The 17,533-nt window shown below is 38.8% G+C and overlaps 1 protein-coding gene across 4 annotated transcripts in view; it reads right to left on the minus strand.

The window, feature by feature from the left end:
- Window positions 1-17,533, minus strand: part of Smim14 (small integral membrane protein 14) — a 92,146-nt gene that overhangs the window by 40,520 nt on the left and 34,093 nt on the right. For all 4 annotated transcript variants that reach the window (XM_063240511.1, XM_003471627.5, XM_063240512.1 and 1 more), the window contains one exon: window positions 16,294-16,403. In XM_063240511.1, coding sequence (XP_063096581.1) covers window positions 16,294-16,368 — 75 coding nt within the window. In that variant the 5' untranslated portion in view covers window positions 16,369-16,403. The remainder of the gene's footprint in view (window positions 1-16,293; window positions 16,404-17,533) is intronic.

The following is a 17,533-nucleotide window of genomic DNA, read 5'->3' on the forward strand; positions in this document are numbered from 1 at the left end:
AAGTGACATAACTGTTCTAAACAGCTATTCTTCCTGGGGTTCCAAGACTAAGATTAACTAAGGGTCACATAAAATACTGTGGCACAGTGCCAAAGAACCAAGAGCCAGGCCAATCATGCAGCAACTTCTCATCCCCAACAAATTAAAGTGGTAGGACCTTGCCACAGACTCAAAACCCAAAGACTACTTACACCTGTAAGATACTTCAGAGAAGTGGTCATTTCCTAAAAGTTTTCAATACCTGCAATAAAGCAACTCACCATAGGCAATTTAAAAGCATCATCCCAGAGTTAAACTAAAAAGAAGAAAGAAAATGAGAAGACACTTAAACAAGATGCAACCCTAGACATTCAGTTCACCAAAGGCAAACCTAGGGGGCGATGAGGTGGGACAATCTGAAAGACACCCACTTGGCCTCCTTGTAGTGGTAACAACGATTGAATGAAAAAAATCAAATCAGAAATAATTTCTCAGATAACTGCAGAGATGGTGTCCACAATGAAAATCATGCTCAGTGACTACAGTCGATAGACATTTAAAAAAAAAATAGCGGGACTTAAGAAAATTAAGAGAGCTTGCCTGCTCAGCATAGGAAAGAAATGGAATCTGTAAGGCAAATTCAAGCAGATACCCAAGAGAATAAAAATTACATTGGAAGTATCCACAGCAGATTAAGCCAATGTGAGGACAGGATCTGACACAGAAGGCAGGCTTGCAGTTAGCAATCAGGAAAAGAAAGATTTCTTAAAAATAACAAGGGACCGGGCTGGGGATTTAGCTCAGCGGTATAAGCACCTCCCTCGCAAGTGTGAGGTTGCAAGTTTGATCCCCAGTACCAAAACAAAACAAACAAGGGACCATGAAAATCAATCCACAGCTGCTAGATGAGGTAAATAACAACCTAACATTAATTGGAGTTAATGAAAAAGCAAGAGATAGCAAAAATGATATTAAAAAAAAACTGTTCACACACTTCATGGCAGAAAACCTCCTTGGCAAGGAAAAAGAATTTGACATGCAGAGAAATGAGGCATATAGCATTCCACTAGCCATGATCGAAAAAACTTACAGCCAGGCATATCATAATCAACATTGTAGAAATTCAACACAAAAGTACAATCTTAAAAGCTGTGAGAGGAAAAGAAACAAATCACCTATTAAGGAAAGCTCATCAGAATCACAGTTGGCTTCTCAGCACAAACCTTTAAGTCAAGGAGAGCTTGGAGTGAAGTATTTGAAGTTCTCCAAAGAAAAACAACCATCAATCCAGACTGATGTACCCCACAAAACTATCTTTCAAAACAGAGAAATAAGATACACTTCCATTACAAAGAATAGCTGAGGAAATTTATGACCACCAAATCAGCACTCCAAAATGTTTTGAAGGACATTCTAGAAACAGACAACAAGGAATAGCCAGGTGTGATGGCACATGCCTGTAATCCCAGCACTTGGGAGGCTGAGGCAGGAGGATTGTTGCAGGTTTGACACCATCCTGTGATACTCTTGTCAGCATCAAAGTGAGCTCACGACCATCCTAAACTGCACAGCAAAACAACCACCAAACAAAACAAAACAAAACAAAAACAAGTACCACAACTCCATGACCTTCAACAGAAGAAATTCATCAGGTAGGGCAAACAAACATGGAGGGGGGGTGTTCAACAACAGGAAAATAACATAATAAGGCTAGGTCAACACATATCAATTATAGCCATGTTATGGTTTGTGTCTGGATGTCTCCCCAAAGCCTCATGCAGTCATGGAGGCAGCTGAATCTAGCGTTTGTGATTGGTTCATTGTCTAGCACTGGGATTGGCAGTGTGAGTGCCGCACCTGCCCAGGGGCAGGGAGTCGACATACAATATAAGGGAGGGAAGGAGGCGTGCTTTTCCCCTTTTTACTCTGTTTGCTCTTGTCACTTGTGGCTGTGATGAATGGATGCCCCTTTGCACACCATACTATCTTGGAGCCAGCTGAGTATGGACTGAAACTTCCAAGAACTGTAAGCTAAATAAAATGTTCCTTCCCTAATTTGGGGCATCAGGTATTTTGTCTCAGCAATGAGAGAAAAGTAACCAAGACAAACCATCACTGTTAATTGTCATCAATCAAAAGACAGAGTAGCAGAACAGATCAAGAAGCAAGATCCAATAATATACTGCATACAAGAAACATTTAATTCAAAAATAAATTCAAAGACTGAAAGTCAAAGGATGGAAAACAATACTCTATGTAACAAGAACCCAGAAAAAAAGCAAGAGTAGCTATTCTATTTGCAGACAGTGAATTTCAAACCAAGACTGGTTAAGAGAGACAAAGATCCTTGTAAAGGGAATAATGCAAGAAGCATAGATAACAGTCATAAAAATATAACCAACAAATACTAGTGTGCCCAAAACTATAAAACAATTATTAACAAATATGAAAAATCAACTAATAGAATTGTATTGGGGGAATATCTCAATACCCCATTATCACAAATAGATCAACTACACAAAAAATTCAACAAAAAATATTAGAACTGAACCAAACAGGGTGGAGCAAAGAAGGTGGATAGGTAACAGCTGACTACAGAGGCTCCCTGAGATAGACAACTTAGAATTTAACAGCGTGGGGAGCCCTGAACAGAGGGAGATGAATTCTCTTGTCCCAAGAAGAAACTAAGGTGAGAAGAACCAATCAAACACAGTCCCAGTGCTATTATTGGAACAGCTAAAGGTTCAGTGCTCCTGCCACAGCAGGCAACTTGCCGAGCTGTCCGAGGTCCCACCACTTTGACTCACTGGAGGTGCAGTCACACTGAGGTTGGGGGTCAGCCAGCTGAATGGAGAGCTGAGCTGGCGGGGAGCCTCATTGACCTGTGGTAAGTGATGGGAGTGGAGCCATTCCACAGAAAGGGGGGCTCTAGCAGACGACATTCTGGGACTGGGCAGGACTGGTAAGTACAAAGGGGCAGCAGTGACTTCAGTCAGTCGTTCCCTTCCCGAACAGGATTGGTGGAGTGAGCCAGGCCTGGGTCACGCTATCTGGCTGAGACCCAATAGGCTATCCGAAATCAACTCCCTATGCAGTGGCGCACACTAACCACACTAATGCAGTGAAGCCTCAGAAGTTTGACTGACCCAGAGGGGAGGTGGTGCACCGTGATACAGTGCAGGCTTCAGCAGCTTGACTGATCCAGAAGGGAGGGGCAAGCATACACTGCCCCTGTCTGCAACTCATAGCGCACTGCAGTGGGAAGGGTCACCTAGCCAGCATGCTCAGAAGAATTGTAACCTACAAAGAAAGAAACTGAGGCCTTCCGGAGGAAAGGGAAAAGATGGGAAGAGGAAGCAACAACAGAAAGTCCCCAGGTCCCAACCTTGAGAATATTGACCCAGGACAGGTAAATACAAAGCAGAATGAGAACACCAAACATGCACTATCAGACATGGCACCAGTGGACATAAAGAGGCATCTTCAGGACCTCAAAGACAAGTTCAAAAGGGAAATATTTAGCCAAGTAAAGCAAGATATAAGAAGATTAATAAAAGAGATGCTAAGTACCCCTCAAGCAGACACAGGCAGAAGAAGGGAGGAACTCAGACAAAGGAGAGAACCATTTGATGAAGAATATAAAAAAAATATAGAATACATGAAGCAGATTCAAAGAGACTACCAGGAAATTAAGAACTCTATGAAAAGATGGCAAATCTGCTTGAAAGAAACTAAGGATAGATTATTCAAACTGGTTGACAGTTTCACAATGTGGGATTATGAAAGGAAAAACTTTTTAAAAATAACAAGGAAACAAGTAGTAACAATACAAAGGCTAGAAGACGACAAGAGGATCTATAACTTGAGAATAAAGAATGTGAATGCAGCAGCAGAGGTACAAACAAAGGAACTACAAAGGCTATTCACCGAAATAATTAAGGAAAACTTCCCAAACATAGGAAAAGGAAATGATATTCTGATATGTGAGGCATACAGAACTCCAGCCACCTACACGCAAAACAGAGTTACACCCAGGCATGTAATAATTAAGATCCCAGAAACTCAATATAAGAACAGAATATTAAAAGCTGTTAGAGATAAGAAACAGATAACCTCTAAAGGAAAGCCCATCAGAATAATGGCAGACTTCTCAACACAAACCATCAAGTCAGGAAGAGCCTGGAGTGAAATATTCCAAGCCCTGAAAGAAAATAACCTCCAGCCCAGATTGATATACCCTGATAAACTGTCTTTAGAAAGTAATGGAGAAACAAGATGCTTCCAAGACAAAGAGGAACTTGGGGAAATTCGCAACCACCAATTCAACTCTACAGAGAATATTATAGGGCATTCTAGAGAGAGAGAAAAGTACTACGATTCCAGGAACAATGGCAGAGAGGCCTCAATGAATGGAGCAGAAAACAGAATGAAGAAGATAAGCAGACAACTGATGGCAAAAAAAGAGCATAACAGAAATGAGGCAGAGATTGATTATAATCTCTAATACAGATGGCCTTGATACACTAAATTTAAAAAAAAAGAGAGAGAACTATACGTGGAGTAGATCAGGAGGTAGGGTCCACCAAGATGCTATTTATAGGAAATATAATTAACATGAAAAAGAATACATGGACTGAAAATCAAATATGAGAAAATGCTCTATGTGACAGAAAACCAGAGTAATAGGGGCAACTAGACCAGTATTTGTGGGTAAGTTGGAAAGACAGGCTTTAATAGGTAAAGGAATACAATCAGAGATGAAGTCCAAGAGATAGAAGGTTCAGAACCACTGAGGTAAATAGCAGGTTGCCCCCCACAATTTAAAACCAAGGTCTTGGTCAGACCCCAAAATGCACAGTGTGCCCTGGGGAAGTGAAAGGGGAGGGAGAGTCTTAAAAAAGATGGCAGAAGATACTGTTAATAGTGTATCAGGATTTAAAACCCACATTACTCCCACCACTCTGCTTAGATTCTTTTATTCTTTTTTTTGATAGATTTTATTCTGTCTCAGTTTATCTACTTGCATTAGATTTGAGAGCACAGACAGCTATCCCAAAAACACCAAGATATAACACAGTAATCATCTTTAATTTCTTATTATCTTAATCTGAAGCCCTGTATGACTTACACTGTTTATCATGACTGATCTTAGTTAAATCTGGTTTGTTTGATTGCTGTTTGGTATTGACAGATTGTATTCAAAACTAATATGATTGATAGCATCAAGTCTGAGAGTATAGGCAACTACACTGAAGATGACAACACTCTATGATACACAATCTGGTTTGATTACTGCCCGTTTTTGAAGTTTTATACTATAGGGGCTGGGGATTTAGCTCAGCGGAATAAGCACCTGCCTTGCAAGCAGGCAGTTGTGAGTTCAATCCCTGGTACCGATAAAGATGAAAAAGACAAAAAAAAAAAAAAAAAAAAAAAAAAAGAAGTTTTATACTATATACAAAGTTGTGTTTTTATTAATACTGTTATGTACTGATATATTCAATTATACTATGTCTGATGATATAACCAATTCTATTGAAGATAACAAAACAACACAGGAACTATGGCAGAACTGCTTGTACAACGGTCTTATACATCTTTTATGTTTCATGTGTTTATAGGAATATGTTTTGTTTTGTCTTGCTTTGTTTTGTTTCTCTAATATAGAAAGGATAGAAATACATGTTAAGACTCATGCATGTGTAGAATCTATAAACAGTTTATGAGAACTGACCTTATGACAGTGATGAAATGAACAGATACTTTGAAGAAAAAGAGACACTAAAATACCCAGTGCTGATCCTGGAGTGTCATAATGTGAAACCCAGCAATAGTATTATTCTTTGTTCAGAGTGAAATTAGCCTGCTTGGGTTTGTTCAATTTCAACATAATTGAAGATATGGATAACTGCATGTATGTTTAAGTGTATAGGATTGATAACCATATTTCTAAGTTTTTGTTGGATAGTTGAACAGAACTGGTTGCAATTTCACTGCTTGAATCCTCACTTTATACGCTCCATTTTAATATCTTTAATTTGTAAGAGGACAATCTGTAATCACCAACTAGTTATTACTGTTTATTTTTTTCTTTGCAGTATGTATTATTATTTCTACCCATTTTGTTTTGTTTAGTCTTTAAATAAAATTAAAAAAAAACTGAACCAAACTTTGAACAAATGGACTTAGTAGATGTCTACACAGTGTTCTACCCCATAACATCACAATACACATTCTTCTCAGCTGCATATCAAATGTTCTCCAAAACAGACCACATACTAGATCACAGAACAGGCTTAAATAAATGCAAAGCGGCTGAAATTATCCCATGTACATCATGTATATTATGACCATAGTGCAATGAAATTGAAAACCAATAGCAAAATAAACCCAAGAACTTCATAAACACATGGAAATTAAATAGCACCCTCCTGAACAACCAATGAGTCACAGATTAAATAAGAAATTAGACAATTTCTACAATTAAATGATAATGACAATACAATATACTGGAACTTATGGGACATAACAAAAACAGTCCTACAAGGGAAATTTACTGCAGTGAATTCTTGTATCAGAACACAGCAAGCTCAAATAAACAACTTAATAGTGTGTCTCCAACTTCTAGAAAAAGAAGCACAGGCTCAGCCCAAAGCTTGTATGAGAGAAGAAATTATAAAGATCAGAGCAGAAATCCTTCAGAGTCTAAGAAAACAACACAAAGAATTAATAAATAATTTGTTCTTTGAAAGATTAAGTCAATAAATCCTTAGCCAACTTTATTAGGGGAAAAAAAGGACTCAAATCCATGCAATTAAGAAGGAAAAGGGCAGCCAGGTGTGGTGGCACACGCCTGTAATCCTAACACTTGGGAAACTGAGGCAGGAGGATCACTGCAAGTTCAAGATCAGCCTAGGCTACAAAATGAGCCGAAGGGCAGCCTGAACTGCATAGTGAGATCCTGTCTCAAAAAGACAAAAAAAAAAAAAAACAAAAAAAAACAAAAAACAAAAATGGACCCTGCAGAAAGATCAACTATACCTATTTTGAAAAGTTGTATTATTATTTTTTTGGTACCAGGAATCAAACTCAGGACTTGCAGGCAGTGTGCCATTGAGCTACATACCAGGCTGAGAATTTGTATTCTAGTAAAATGAAAAATGCAGAAGAAACACACAAATTCCCAGATATACATGAATTACCAAAGCTGAATCAAGAAAGTATAAAAATTCTAAATAAACCAATATCAATCAAAGAAATCAAAATGCATTTAAAAACCTATGAACAAAAAAAAAGTCCAACTTTGAAGGACTTACGGCTGAATTTTTCTTCTTCGTCTTGACATTTTGAGACAGGGTGTCACTATGCAATTCAGTTTGGCCTTGAGCTCACTTGTAGTCCAATCTGGTCTCAAACTTCCAATAATCTTCCTGGGTAAGCCTCCCAAATGCTGGAATTACAGGCTTGCACCACCACACCCAGCTTCACTACTGAATTGTACAAGAAATTTAAAAAAGACCTAATACTACTACTTTTCAAACTCTATGAAACTGAAAGGGAAGTAATACTCCCAAACTCATTCCTAGAAGCAAGTATCACCTTGATACCAAAGCTGGAGAAGGACTCAACTAAGAAAGAGAATTACAGGCCAATTTCCCTAATGAATATAGATGTAAAAATCCTCAATAAGATACTGACAAAGAGAATGTAGCATATCATCAATACAATTATACACCAATTATTAATCAAGGTGGACTCATCCCAGGAATGCAGGGATGGTTCAACATACATAAATCCATCAATGAATATACTATATTAACAGAACCAGGGGCAAAACCCATACGGTAATCTCAACAGATGAAGAAAAAATTTTGGACAAAGTCCAGCACCCATTCATGGTAAAACCACGGTAGAGAGGCCACACTGACTCCATTTTGTCCCAGACACATCAGGTCAACAATGCTACGGAAAAAGTACAGGCCATGAAACATAGCCCCCACCCCAAGGTAAAAATATGAGGTCCTGTAAGGTCAAGAAGTAAACAAGTTATATAATCTGAGCATGAGCAATTTGAGTTTCGTTGTTCTTTATCTCAATAAAAGCTGTTTGCTTTTGCTGACCCTACCTGTGTGCGACCCTTTATTTTCTCTTTGCCTGCAGAACCCCAACATCTGGCACCTGAACAGGGACTCGACAGCAGAGATGTCTGCTGTAGAGGCTGACTTGCCTTCACTGTGTTCCTGGGGTGGGACACGGCCCCCCACGCGTCAACTTCATTCTTTGGAAAATCCCCGGGGAAGCCATGGGACATTCCCTGTCTGAAGCGCAGCAGAAACTAAGGCAGAACTGCTTTTTCTCCTTAAGAAGGTGGGCCATGGGCCCCCTAGAGCGTAATTCAGTAGAACTTTTTCGAGAAATTCATGATATTGTCCGTGGTATCCTGAGGGAGGAACACTCATTACGGAGGGTTGGGAAAAGAGACCAACTGCTGCGTGCGGAGCCTCGAGCCGCTCCTCTGTCCTGCACAGCTGGCAGCCCTGCCGGGAGGCTGTCACAACCTTTGGCCAGCGAAGAGGTGGAACACTGCATGGCTGACCTCCCGGCGCTCCCAGCTGTGCCGCTTCTGCCGTCTCTACCTTAACTGGGTAAGACTCTACTTCCCTTTGCCCACTCAACAGTTAGCTCCTCCAGTCCATGCTTTCCAGGGTCACACAGATCCTGTGCTGTGATCCCTGACTCTCCTCCTTTACAGCAGGCCCTCAGAGCACTGCTCACACACTGGCCACAGCTATGGTGGATCGAGTCCCCAAGGACGGCCTTCTCTCCTTTTTCTTTCAGGCGCTTGGCCCACCAGGGCTCTTGTCACATGCAGGACAGCAAGGTATTTATTGTTGAATGGTTACATTTATCCCACTCGCCTGGTAGTACTTTATTTCCCATCACCAATGCTATTTCTGCTGTTACCTCTCCAGGACATACTCCTACACTTACACTCCTTGGAACTGATCTCACTGATGTCATTTTACCACTTACCAAGGATGACTTCTCCTTTCTGCTGTCCTCTACTGTTTCTCTTCAGGTTGCTCTGGCTGACTATGCTGGTTCCATGTCTTTCTAAATACTCCTAGACCCAGGTTGGTGGGAGCTGGTGCCCCTGCTGATCTGGGGACGAGGCAATGCTTCTGTGTTATCCCTAACAGGCCTTGTGTGGATTCCTGCTCATGCTATTTGCCCTGCATGGAATGAGTTGGCACCACAGGCTGCACAACCCAATTCCACAGTGTTTCCTCTCCCTGAATCAAGCCCCACTGCCCCAGAAGCGACCCAGGACAACTGCTCAGCCAGTGACCCAGGGTGATATAAAGGCGCTCATCTAGTCTGCACAAGACTTGCTCCATGCATCTGAAAAGGAGCCCACTGCTGAAAAGTTTCTTGCGGCATTTACCAAATTGACAATGAACTCTTTAATGCTTGTTTGTATTCTATTGCTATGTGTTTTGCAATCCACTATGGGGATTGCAGTGGGATGCAGTGCATGTTAGAGTCCCACAAACTCCAAGAAAGAGTGGAATACAATATTTGGGGTTCAATTGGCAAAAACAGCTAATGTTTCTCATTTCTGTTTTGCTCAAAAAGAAAGAAATAAAATGCATTCTCAGATCCTGTCTGATTCCGGTGTGCAAGGACCCTGCCTCTCTAAGTAATTACACCACTTTCTCCACTATCCCAAACAAAATTGCAACATATGCTGACTGTCCAAATTGGGGCACTTCCACCCATAAAAACCTGGTAATGCTGTTATAATATTCACTCCACATGTTGAATGGTTACATTTATCCCACTCGCCTGGTAGTACTTTATTTGTAGCAACTTCAAATACCTCATGTGCTTGTACTGAAAACTGTACTACTAAATGTCTTTGCCTTCCTAACAGTACTTGGAATTGTTCTAGTTATGAGCCAGTATTATGTGGACATAGACATGTTCCTCTTCCTGCTGGACGGTTTTTCTCATGTGAAGAGCAGACCTTCAATTACCTCCCTGCTAACTGATCTCAGGACACAAACTGCTGCCCTCTCCTGAATTTACACTGTCTCCCACCAAATGGTCTACAACTAGTCTCACTGACCTATGTGGGGATTTTTCTATTAGTCTGTTAACTAACACAGAAATTGATGCATTAGGTATTTCTTTAGTTGGTGTGCTTGCCCTGGCAGCCAGGGCCAATTGCAATGTTAATGCACTAGCTTTCTCATGGCAAAACAAATTAATTATACTTCTACAGCTTTGGCATTATTAAACAAAGAACAAAGTGAGCACCGATTAGCGATTGTAGATAATAGTGCTGCAATTGAATATCTACTTCTATCTCATCATCATGGATGTAATGAAATTGCTCAAATCTGCTGTTTTGTCTGATGAAAATAAATTCATCAATGGGGAACTTCATGATTTACAAGAACTTACCAAACAGATACATGTGTCTCAAGGGTTCAATACTGAATTATGGAATTTCCTTACAGGATGGTTACCAGATATCAATTGGCTAAAACAAATGTTTCTTTATGGTGTTACTGTTCTTATCTGCTTAACTGGTATGCAATGCCCTCTTCTATGCATCCCATCCCTATGCAAAATGTTCATACCTAAAATGCTGGCTTCTAACATGGGAAGGAAGCCTAAACTAAAAAAAGAAGGGGGAGATGTAGAGAGGCCACACTGACTTCATTTTGTCCTGGACACATCCAGGCAGCAATGCTATGGGAAAAGTGCAGGCCTCGAAACATCGCCCCCACCCCAAGGTAAAAATATGAGGTCCTGTAAGGTCAAGAAGCAAACAAGTTATATAATCTGAGCATGAGCAATTTGAGTTTCGTTGTTCTTTATCTCAATAAAAGCTGTTTGCTTTTGCTGACCCTTAGTGTGTGCGACCCTTTATTTTCCCTTTGCCTGCAGAACCCCAACAAACTACTACAGAAAACTGGAATAGATGGTCTTTATCACAACCTGATAAAAGTCACCTCACCTACAAAAAACTAACAGCCAACATCACACTAAATCGACAAAAACTGAAAGCTTTCTCTCTAAAATCAGGAACAAGACAAGGATGTCAACCGTCTCCACTCTTATTCTGAACATAGTCCTGGAAACTTTAGCCAGCGCAATTAGACAAGAGAAAGAAATAAAAGGAGTAACAATAGGAAAGGAAGAAGTTAAATTAAATTTGTGGATGACATAATACTCTACATAAAAGACTCCCAAAACTCCACTAAAAAACTATTAAGATTCAATAAGCAAATTCAGTAGTATAGCTGGATACAAAGTCAACACTCAAAAATCAATAGTCTTTCTGTACACAAATAACAAACTCACTGAGAGAGGAATTAGGGAAATAATATCTTACAAAATAGCATTCAAAAAATGAAATGCCTAGGAATAAATATAATGAAGGATATAAAATACTTGTACTGAAAACTACAGTTTTCTGAAAAAGGATATTGAAGAAATCCGAAAATGGTAAGATAGCCCTTGTTCCTGAGTAGGAAAAACCAACACAGTGAAAATGGCCATTCTTCCAAAATTGTTTCACAGATTTAATGCAATTCTGGTCAAAATTCCAACAGCGTACCTTACATAATTAAAGAAAACAATCCTAAAATTCATTTGGAACCAGCAAAGACCTTGAATAGCAAAAGTCATCCTGGGCAACAAAGATAAGACAGGGGGCATCACACTCCCTGACTTGAAATTATACTATAAAGCTACTGTGATAAAAACAACATGGTACTGGCAAAAAAACCAGACCCGAAGATCAATGGAACAGATTAGAAGAGGCAGAAACAACTCCAGACACACTCAGTCATCTACCTTACCTTTCACACAGGTAACACATTCACTAAAAGAAAGACAGCCTCTTTAATAAAAAGTGCTGGAAAATCTGGTATTACATATGCCAAACATTAAAATTGGATCCATCTTTCACCATGCACTAAATTAAATTTAAAATGGTTCAAAGATCTAAATATTAATACAGAAGCATTAGATCTGCCAGAAGACAGAATACGTAAAACTGTTGCAGACCCTGGTGTAGGCAAAGATTTTATGAATAAAACTTTTAATGCACAGAAATTATCACAAAGGATCCACAACTAGTATCTCATCTTACTAAAAAGCTTTTGCACAGCTAGAGAACCACCAGCAGAGTGCAGAGACAATCCACAATGTGGGAAAAAATGTTTCCCAACTATTCCTCAGACAAAGGTTTACTATTGAGAACATACAAAGAACTAAAAAAACAGACTTCCCAAATGTAAACACACAATCCAAAAATGGGCATCTGACAGTAATACACACTTCCCTGAAGAAATATATGAAAAAATGTTCACTATCAGTGCTCATTCAAGATGCAAATTAAAAACACTCCAGAAGAATGTTATTATCAAGAAATCAAGGGCCAAGCCAGGCATAGTGGCTCACGCCCGTAATCCCAGCACTCAGGAGGCTGAGACAGAAGGATAGCTGTGAGTTCAAGTCCAGCCTTGGCTACAAAGTGAGCTCAAGGCCAGCCTGAACTGGATAGAGACCCTGTCTCAAAAAGACAAAAAAAAAAAAAAAGAAATCAACCAATAATAAATGTTGGAAGGGGATGGGGAAAAAGGAACCCTTCTCCACTGTTGGTGGGAGTGTACACTGGTGCAACCACTGTGGAAATCAGTGTGGAGATAATCGAAAAACTAGGATTAGATGTCCCATTTGACCCAGGTATTCCCCTTCTGGATATTTTCCCAAACAATTAAAAATACTGTACCACTGTGATACATGTGCACCCATATTTCTAGTATCACAATGTGTAATAGCTAGAACTTGGAAACAACCCATGTCCATCAACTGAGGAATACCCATTAACTAGGAAATGGATAAAAAAAGTTATCTTTTTCTATAATAGAGTACTATTCTGTCATACAGAAGGATAAACCCCAGGCTTTTACAGGTAAAAGGATGTAACTGGAGACCATACTTACAAGTGAGACAAACTAGACTCATATGTGTAAACACTGCATTGTCTCCCCAGTGTGAGAAGCTGAAAAAGTAAGTAAGATCCAAAATGCACAACAGGTATTATTATAAAACTGGGAAGAAATTGTTCAAAAGGAAGAGAAACTGGGATAGGGGAAAGGAAGAAAGAAGGAAGAAAAGCAAAATATGTGTATATGTGTCTGTGTGTGTCTCTACACACACACAGACACATATACATAAAACAGTTAAGATGGCTATACTACTAATTTCTCCTAGTTCATTCAAAGACAGGTTTGTGCTAATACAGTCTGGACAGTTACACACCTGTATCTTATACTCTGAGTAACTAATTCAAAGATAACAATATGTAATACATTAACCATTGCTACTCTCCTATTGTTTAGAATTTTTTTCCTGTTTAAAATTAAAAAGAGGCTGAGACAAAACGCTCACAGCTGAATCTTTTTTTTTTTCACAGCTGAATCTTGAAGCAGCTCTTGCTAGCAACTGAGCAAGAGCCAGTCTCAAAAACAAAACAAAACAAGATTCTCTCCTGAGATTCATCTATATTTACATCAAGTTTCAGAGACACAATATTCTCATTACAGTATATTTCTGTACCTAAAGAGTCTAATTTAATTTTCAAGTATATATTTTATCTTTTTTCTTTTGAGGCATTCTTTAGTATCATTAAGTTCTAATGTACCTAACTAAAAAATATGTATCATTCACAAAAAACAAAAAATCAAAAACCCCCACCACATTTCTAGGCTGGACATGGTGTGTTACACACATATTATCCCAGCACTTTGGGAGGCTGAGACAGAAGAATCAAAAGTTCAAGCCCAGCCTGAGCAGCTAAGAAATTTATAAGATCCTGTTTCAAAATTTTAAAAAGGAAAAAAAAATTTAAAAAGGGCTGAGGATACAGTTCAGTGCCAAGGCCCTCAAGTCAGTGCCACAGACTCAATACCTACTACCAACAGTAAAAAGAAAAAGAAAAAAATACCCACACTTCTAACCACTCTATACAGAAACACTGAGTCCACTCAAAACTTATTGATTACCAACAATTCAAATATTTGAATGAATGTTTTCCCTCATTTTATTAAGTGGCCCATTCAAATATATTCCTGTTGAAAAATACTTCAAAAACAACACATTATTACAATGGTTAATAGAACATACTTTGGCTGAGGGTACTCAAGAATGTAGAGTACTTCCCTAGCATGTACAAGGCATTGGGTTCATCCCTAACACTGGGAGGTGGACACTTTATTGCAGGTGATGGTCAAATTTCTCCTTTTGCACCAGAAAGTATAGTGTGTAATATTTAAGCTTAAAAATCCTCTTACAATTTAAATCTGACTACAATTGATTCAATGAGACTACCTAAATACTGTTGTTCAGAAATCTACTTCTGTGGAAGAATGTATTTACATTTGGAAACATTTTTATTATTTTTACTTTTTTTTTTTTTTACATTTGGAAACATTTTTACTATTACACCAGATGTCTGAAGTGAAAACACAGCAGTTCAGCAAGCAAACAAGCTCCAAGAAACTAAAAAATATTTATCAGTAGTAATTATAGAGTAGAGAAGGCTATACACAAATGTATTTTCTACCTATACTGGCAATCTTTTTCTTTTGGGGGGGGGGTTTGTGTTTTCTGAGACAAGGTTTCACTATGTAATTCATCCTGCCTCAGCCTTCCAAGTGCTGGGATTATAGGCATACACCACCACAACAGGCTGATGGCAAATTTAACAAATTGCTATGAGGTTTGTTTTTTTAATTTAAAAAAATCAAGCTGGAGTCTTGGGGGACCAACCAAGAAATCAACCAGCCAGCCTTCCTGGTAAGCTGACCCCCCACTCCTACTAGCCACTGAATGATTCTGAGGACAGCCTAGGTTGATACTAAACTTATAACTAAAGTATATAAAGCAACTAAATGGTTGATTATGCAGGCCTGGGGACAGCAGTCTGAGTATCTCTTAGGAGGACAGTATATAATATAGCAAACATGGGGGGGGCGGTTTCCTTATATCTTGTCTTTTAAGTCCAATATTGTTTTCACTGTTTTGCTTTGGTCTGATTAATTGTTTTACTTTATTCAGTAATCTGTTTTGATTGGTTTTATGTTTTTGGCTTGATTTTAACAAATTACTATACCTGATGGAATGGACAACTATTGTGAAGATAACAATAACAATATATACTATGGTAGCTATTATTGTTTTCCCAGTATCCTGCTTTGAAGTTCCATACCAATTTAGCTGCATTGTTCTGATTGGCTTTGTTCTGTCTTGTTTGTTGGATTTTACTATGTTTAAAATTAAAAAATTATTTAAAAAATCAAGCTGATGGCAAATGAACTTTATGGGTACCCTTTTGACATACATAATGATCATATTCATCATAGGGAATGTCTATCTATACACAATGTATCTTCATTCTTTTCTTTCCCATTCCCTTCCCTTCCTTTCAATCTTTCTCTTCCTTTACAAAGCATTGTTCCCATCATTTCCCTTCCATTCTTTAATTTTTAATCCTTATTCTCTCCCTTCCCTCCTCCCTTGTCCTCTTCTCTTTTAAACATTTTCTACCTTTTTTTATTTAAAAAAAAGATTAAGATAAAAGAGGACGTAACAACACAGGTCAGAACAGAACAATTTAAACAACATAGTGTTTCACCACAAGACAACCCGACATAACAGTAGTTACCACAGTGTCTCTTTCCTTGAAATATTTGAGTATAACTTCATATATTATAGCATCAAACATAACAAGACAGGGGGCTGGAGATTTAGCTCAGTGGCATAAGCGCCTGCCTTGCAAGCAGGCAGGCGTGAATTTGATCCCTGGTACCGATAAAAAGGAAAAAGACCAAAAAACAAAACAAAACAAAACAAAAATATAACAAGACAGTGTAAAATCATTCAAGGAATGAAAGTATTCATTTTCTATCTTCTTTCCAGTATCTATCCCTCCATTTTGGTCCTTACTTACCATTTGGTATTTAAAAATATGTGACTGATTTGTTTCACTTAAAATTCTGTTCTCAAGGTGCAAGATGGCAAATTTTATCAACATACATCTACATAAAAATAGTGATCAGACTTTATCCTCAAAGGTGGTTGGCAAAGACTTTATGACTTAATATACTATGGAATTATATTACAAAATACTTCTTAGTGACCATCAGATGAAAATCCTCCAGTAACTAAGTCTCAGAAAGACAAGAGAGAAGGAATACAGGTCAGTTCTCCACAGGAACGTGCTATCCCTCTTACCAGATTGATCAGCCTTCTCATCGCGTGTTCATGAGAGCAAACACATTCACAGGGATCGAATCCTCCTTCCGCCATGATTTCCCAGTTTGATTTCACTTGACTGCTTAAATCTACAAGGAAGGAAAAAACAATATAAGACTCCTATTCAGTTACTTTCTCCTTAGCTATGAAAAATCCATATAATTCTTAACTACATGTATTCATATTTATTAATGACCTATACAGTACCTATGAATGTACTGTCAATCCACTAAGAACCATGAATTTATCAAATGAGGCTACCCCTTCTGCCATCAGACCAGTTTCCTATAAATGCAAACGTCTTCAGATGCTATTAACTGGGCTCATTATAATAATCTCTGACAGATTGGGAAAACAAATGATGTCAGCACCATGACTGAATGTTTACTGCCCAGAAAAATTTTTATGGTGTGAAGAACACAGAGTCAGGAGCTAAGGCCTACCTTCCCCCCAGCCTGGGGATGAAGCCCAGGGTCTCCACACTGAGCTCTATTACCAGCCCCAGTTTTCTCTTTTCTTGAGACACAGTCTCACTGTTTCTAAGTTATCAAGGTGGGCTTGAATTTCTGATCCTTCTGTCTTAGCCCCCAGAGTGCTAGAAATACATGCACATCACTGTCCCCAGTTCACACACGCAGGGTCTTTCAGGCCACCAAGGAGCAATGTAAAGTCCATGAAGAGTTTATCCAGATGTTTTCTGAAAAGATCATCTAGGTTACTCTAGGCAAACTGACAGGGAAGCCAGAGTAGATAGAAGAACCTAGTTAAAATGCTCAAAAGGTCAGTGATAATGGTGCATTTATAGAAATAGATTCATGGGGGCTGGGGATTTCGCTCAGTGGCATAAGCGCCTGCCTTGCAAGCCTGTGGTCGTGAGTTCGATCCCTGGTACCGGTAAAAATACAAAAAAAAAAAAAAATTATATACATATATATATATATAAAAGGGCTGGGGATGCAGCCCAGTAGCAGAACAACCTTGGATTTTCCAATGTGTCACACACTCCCAACACACACACACACACACACACACACACACACACTCACACACGATGTGTATGTAATTTACAGAAAACTGGTTCTGAAAAATGAATAAGGGAGGATATAATTCAGAGGTAGAGTGCTTGCCTAGCATGTACAAGATGCAAGATTCAATTCTCAGCACTGCCCCCCCAAATCAATACAAATGTAACAAAAAATGAGCTAAGATCACATTCACA

The sequence above is a fragment of the Cavia porcellus genome, unplaced genomic scaffold (assembly GCF_034190915.1).
Source record: "Cavia porcellus strain 051 isolate PalLab524CR breed Dunkin Hartley unplaced genomic scaffold, mCavPor4.1 scaffold_30, whole genome shotgun sequence".
Classification (NCBI taxonomy): domain Eukaryota; kingdom Metazoa; phylum Chordata; class Mammalia; order Rodentia; family Caviidae; genus Cavia; species Cavia porcellus.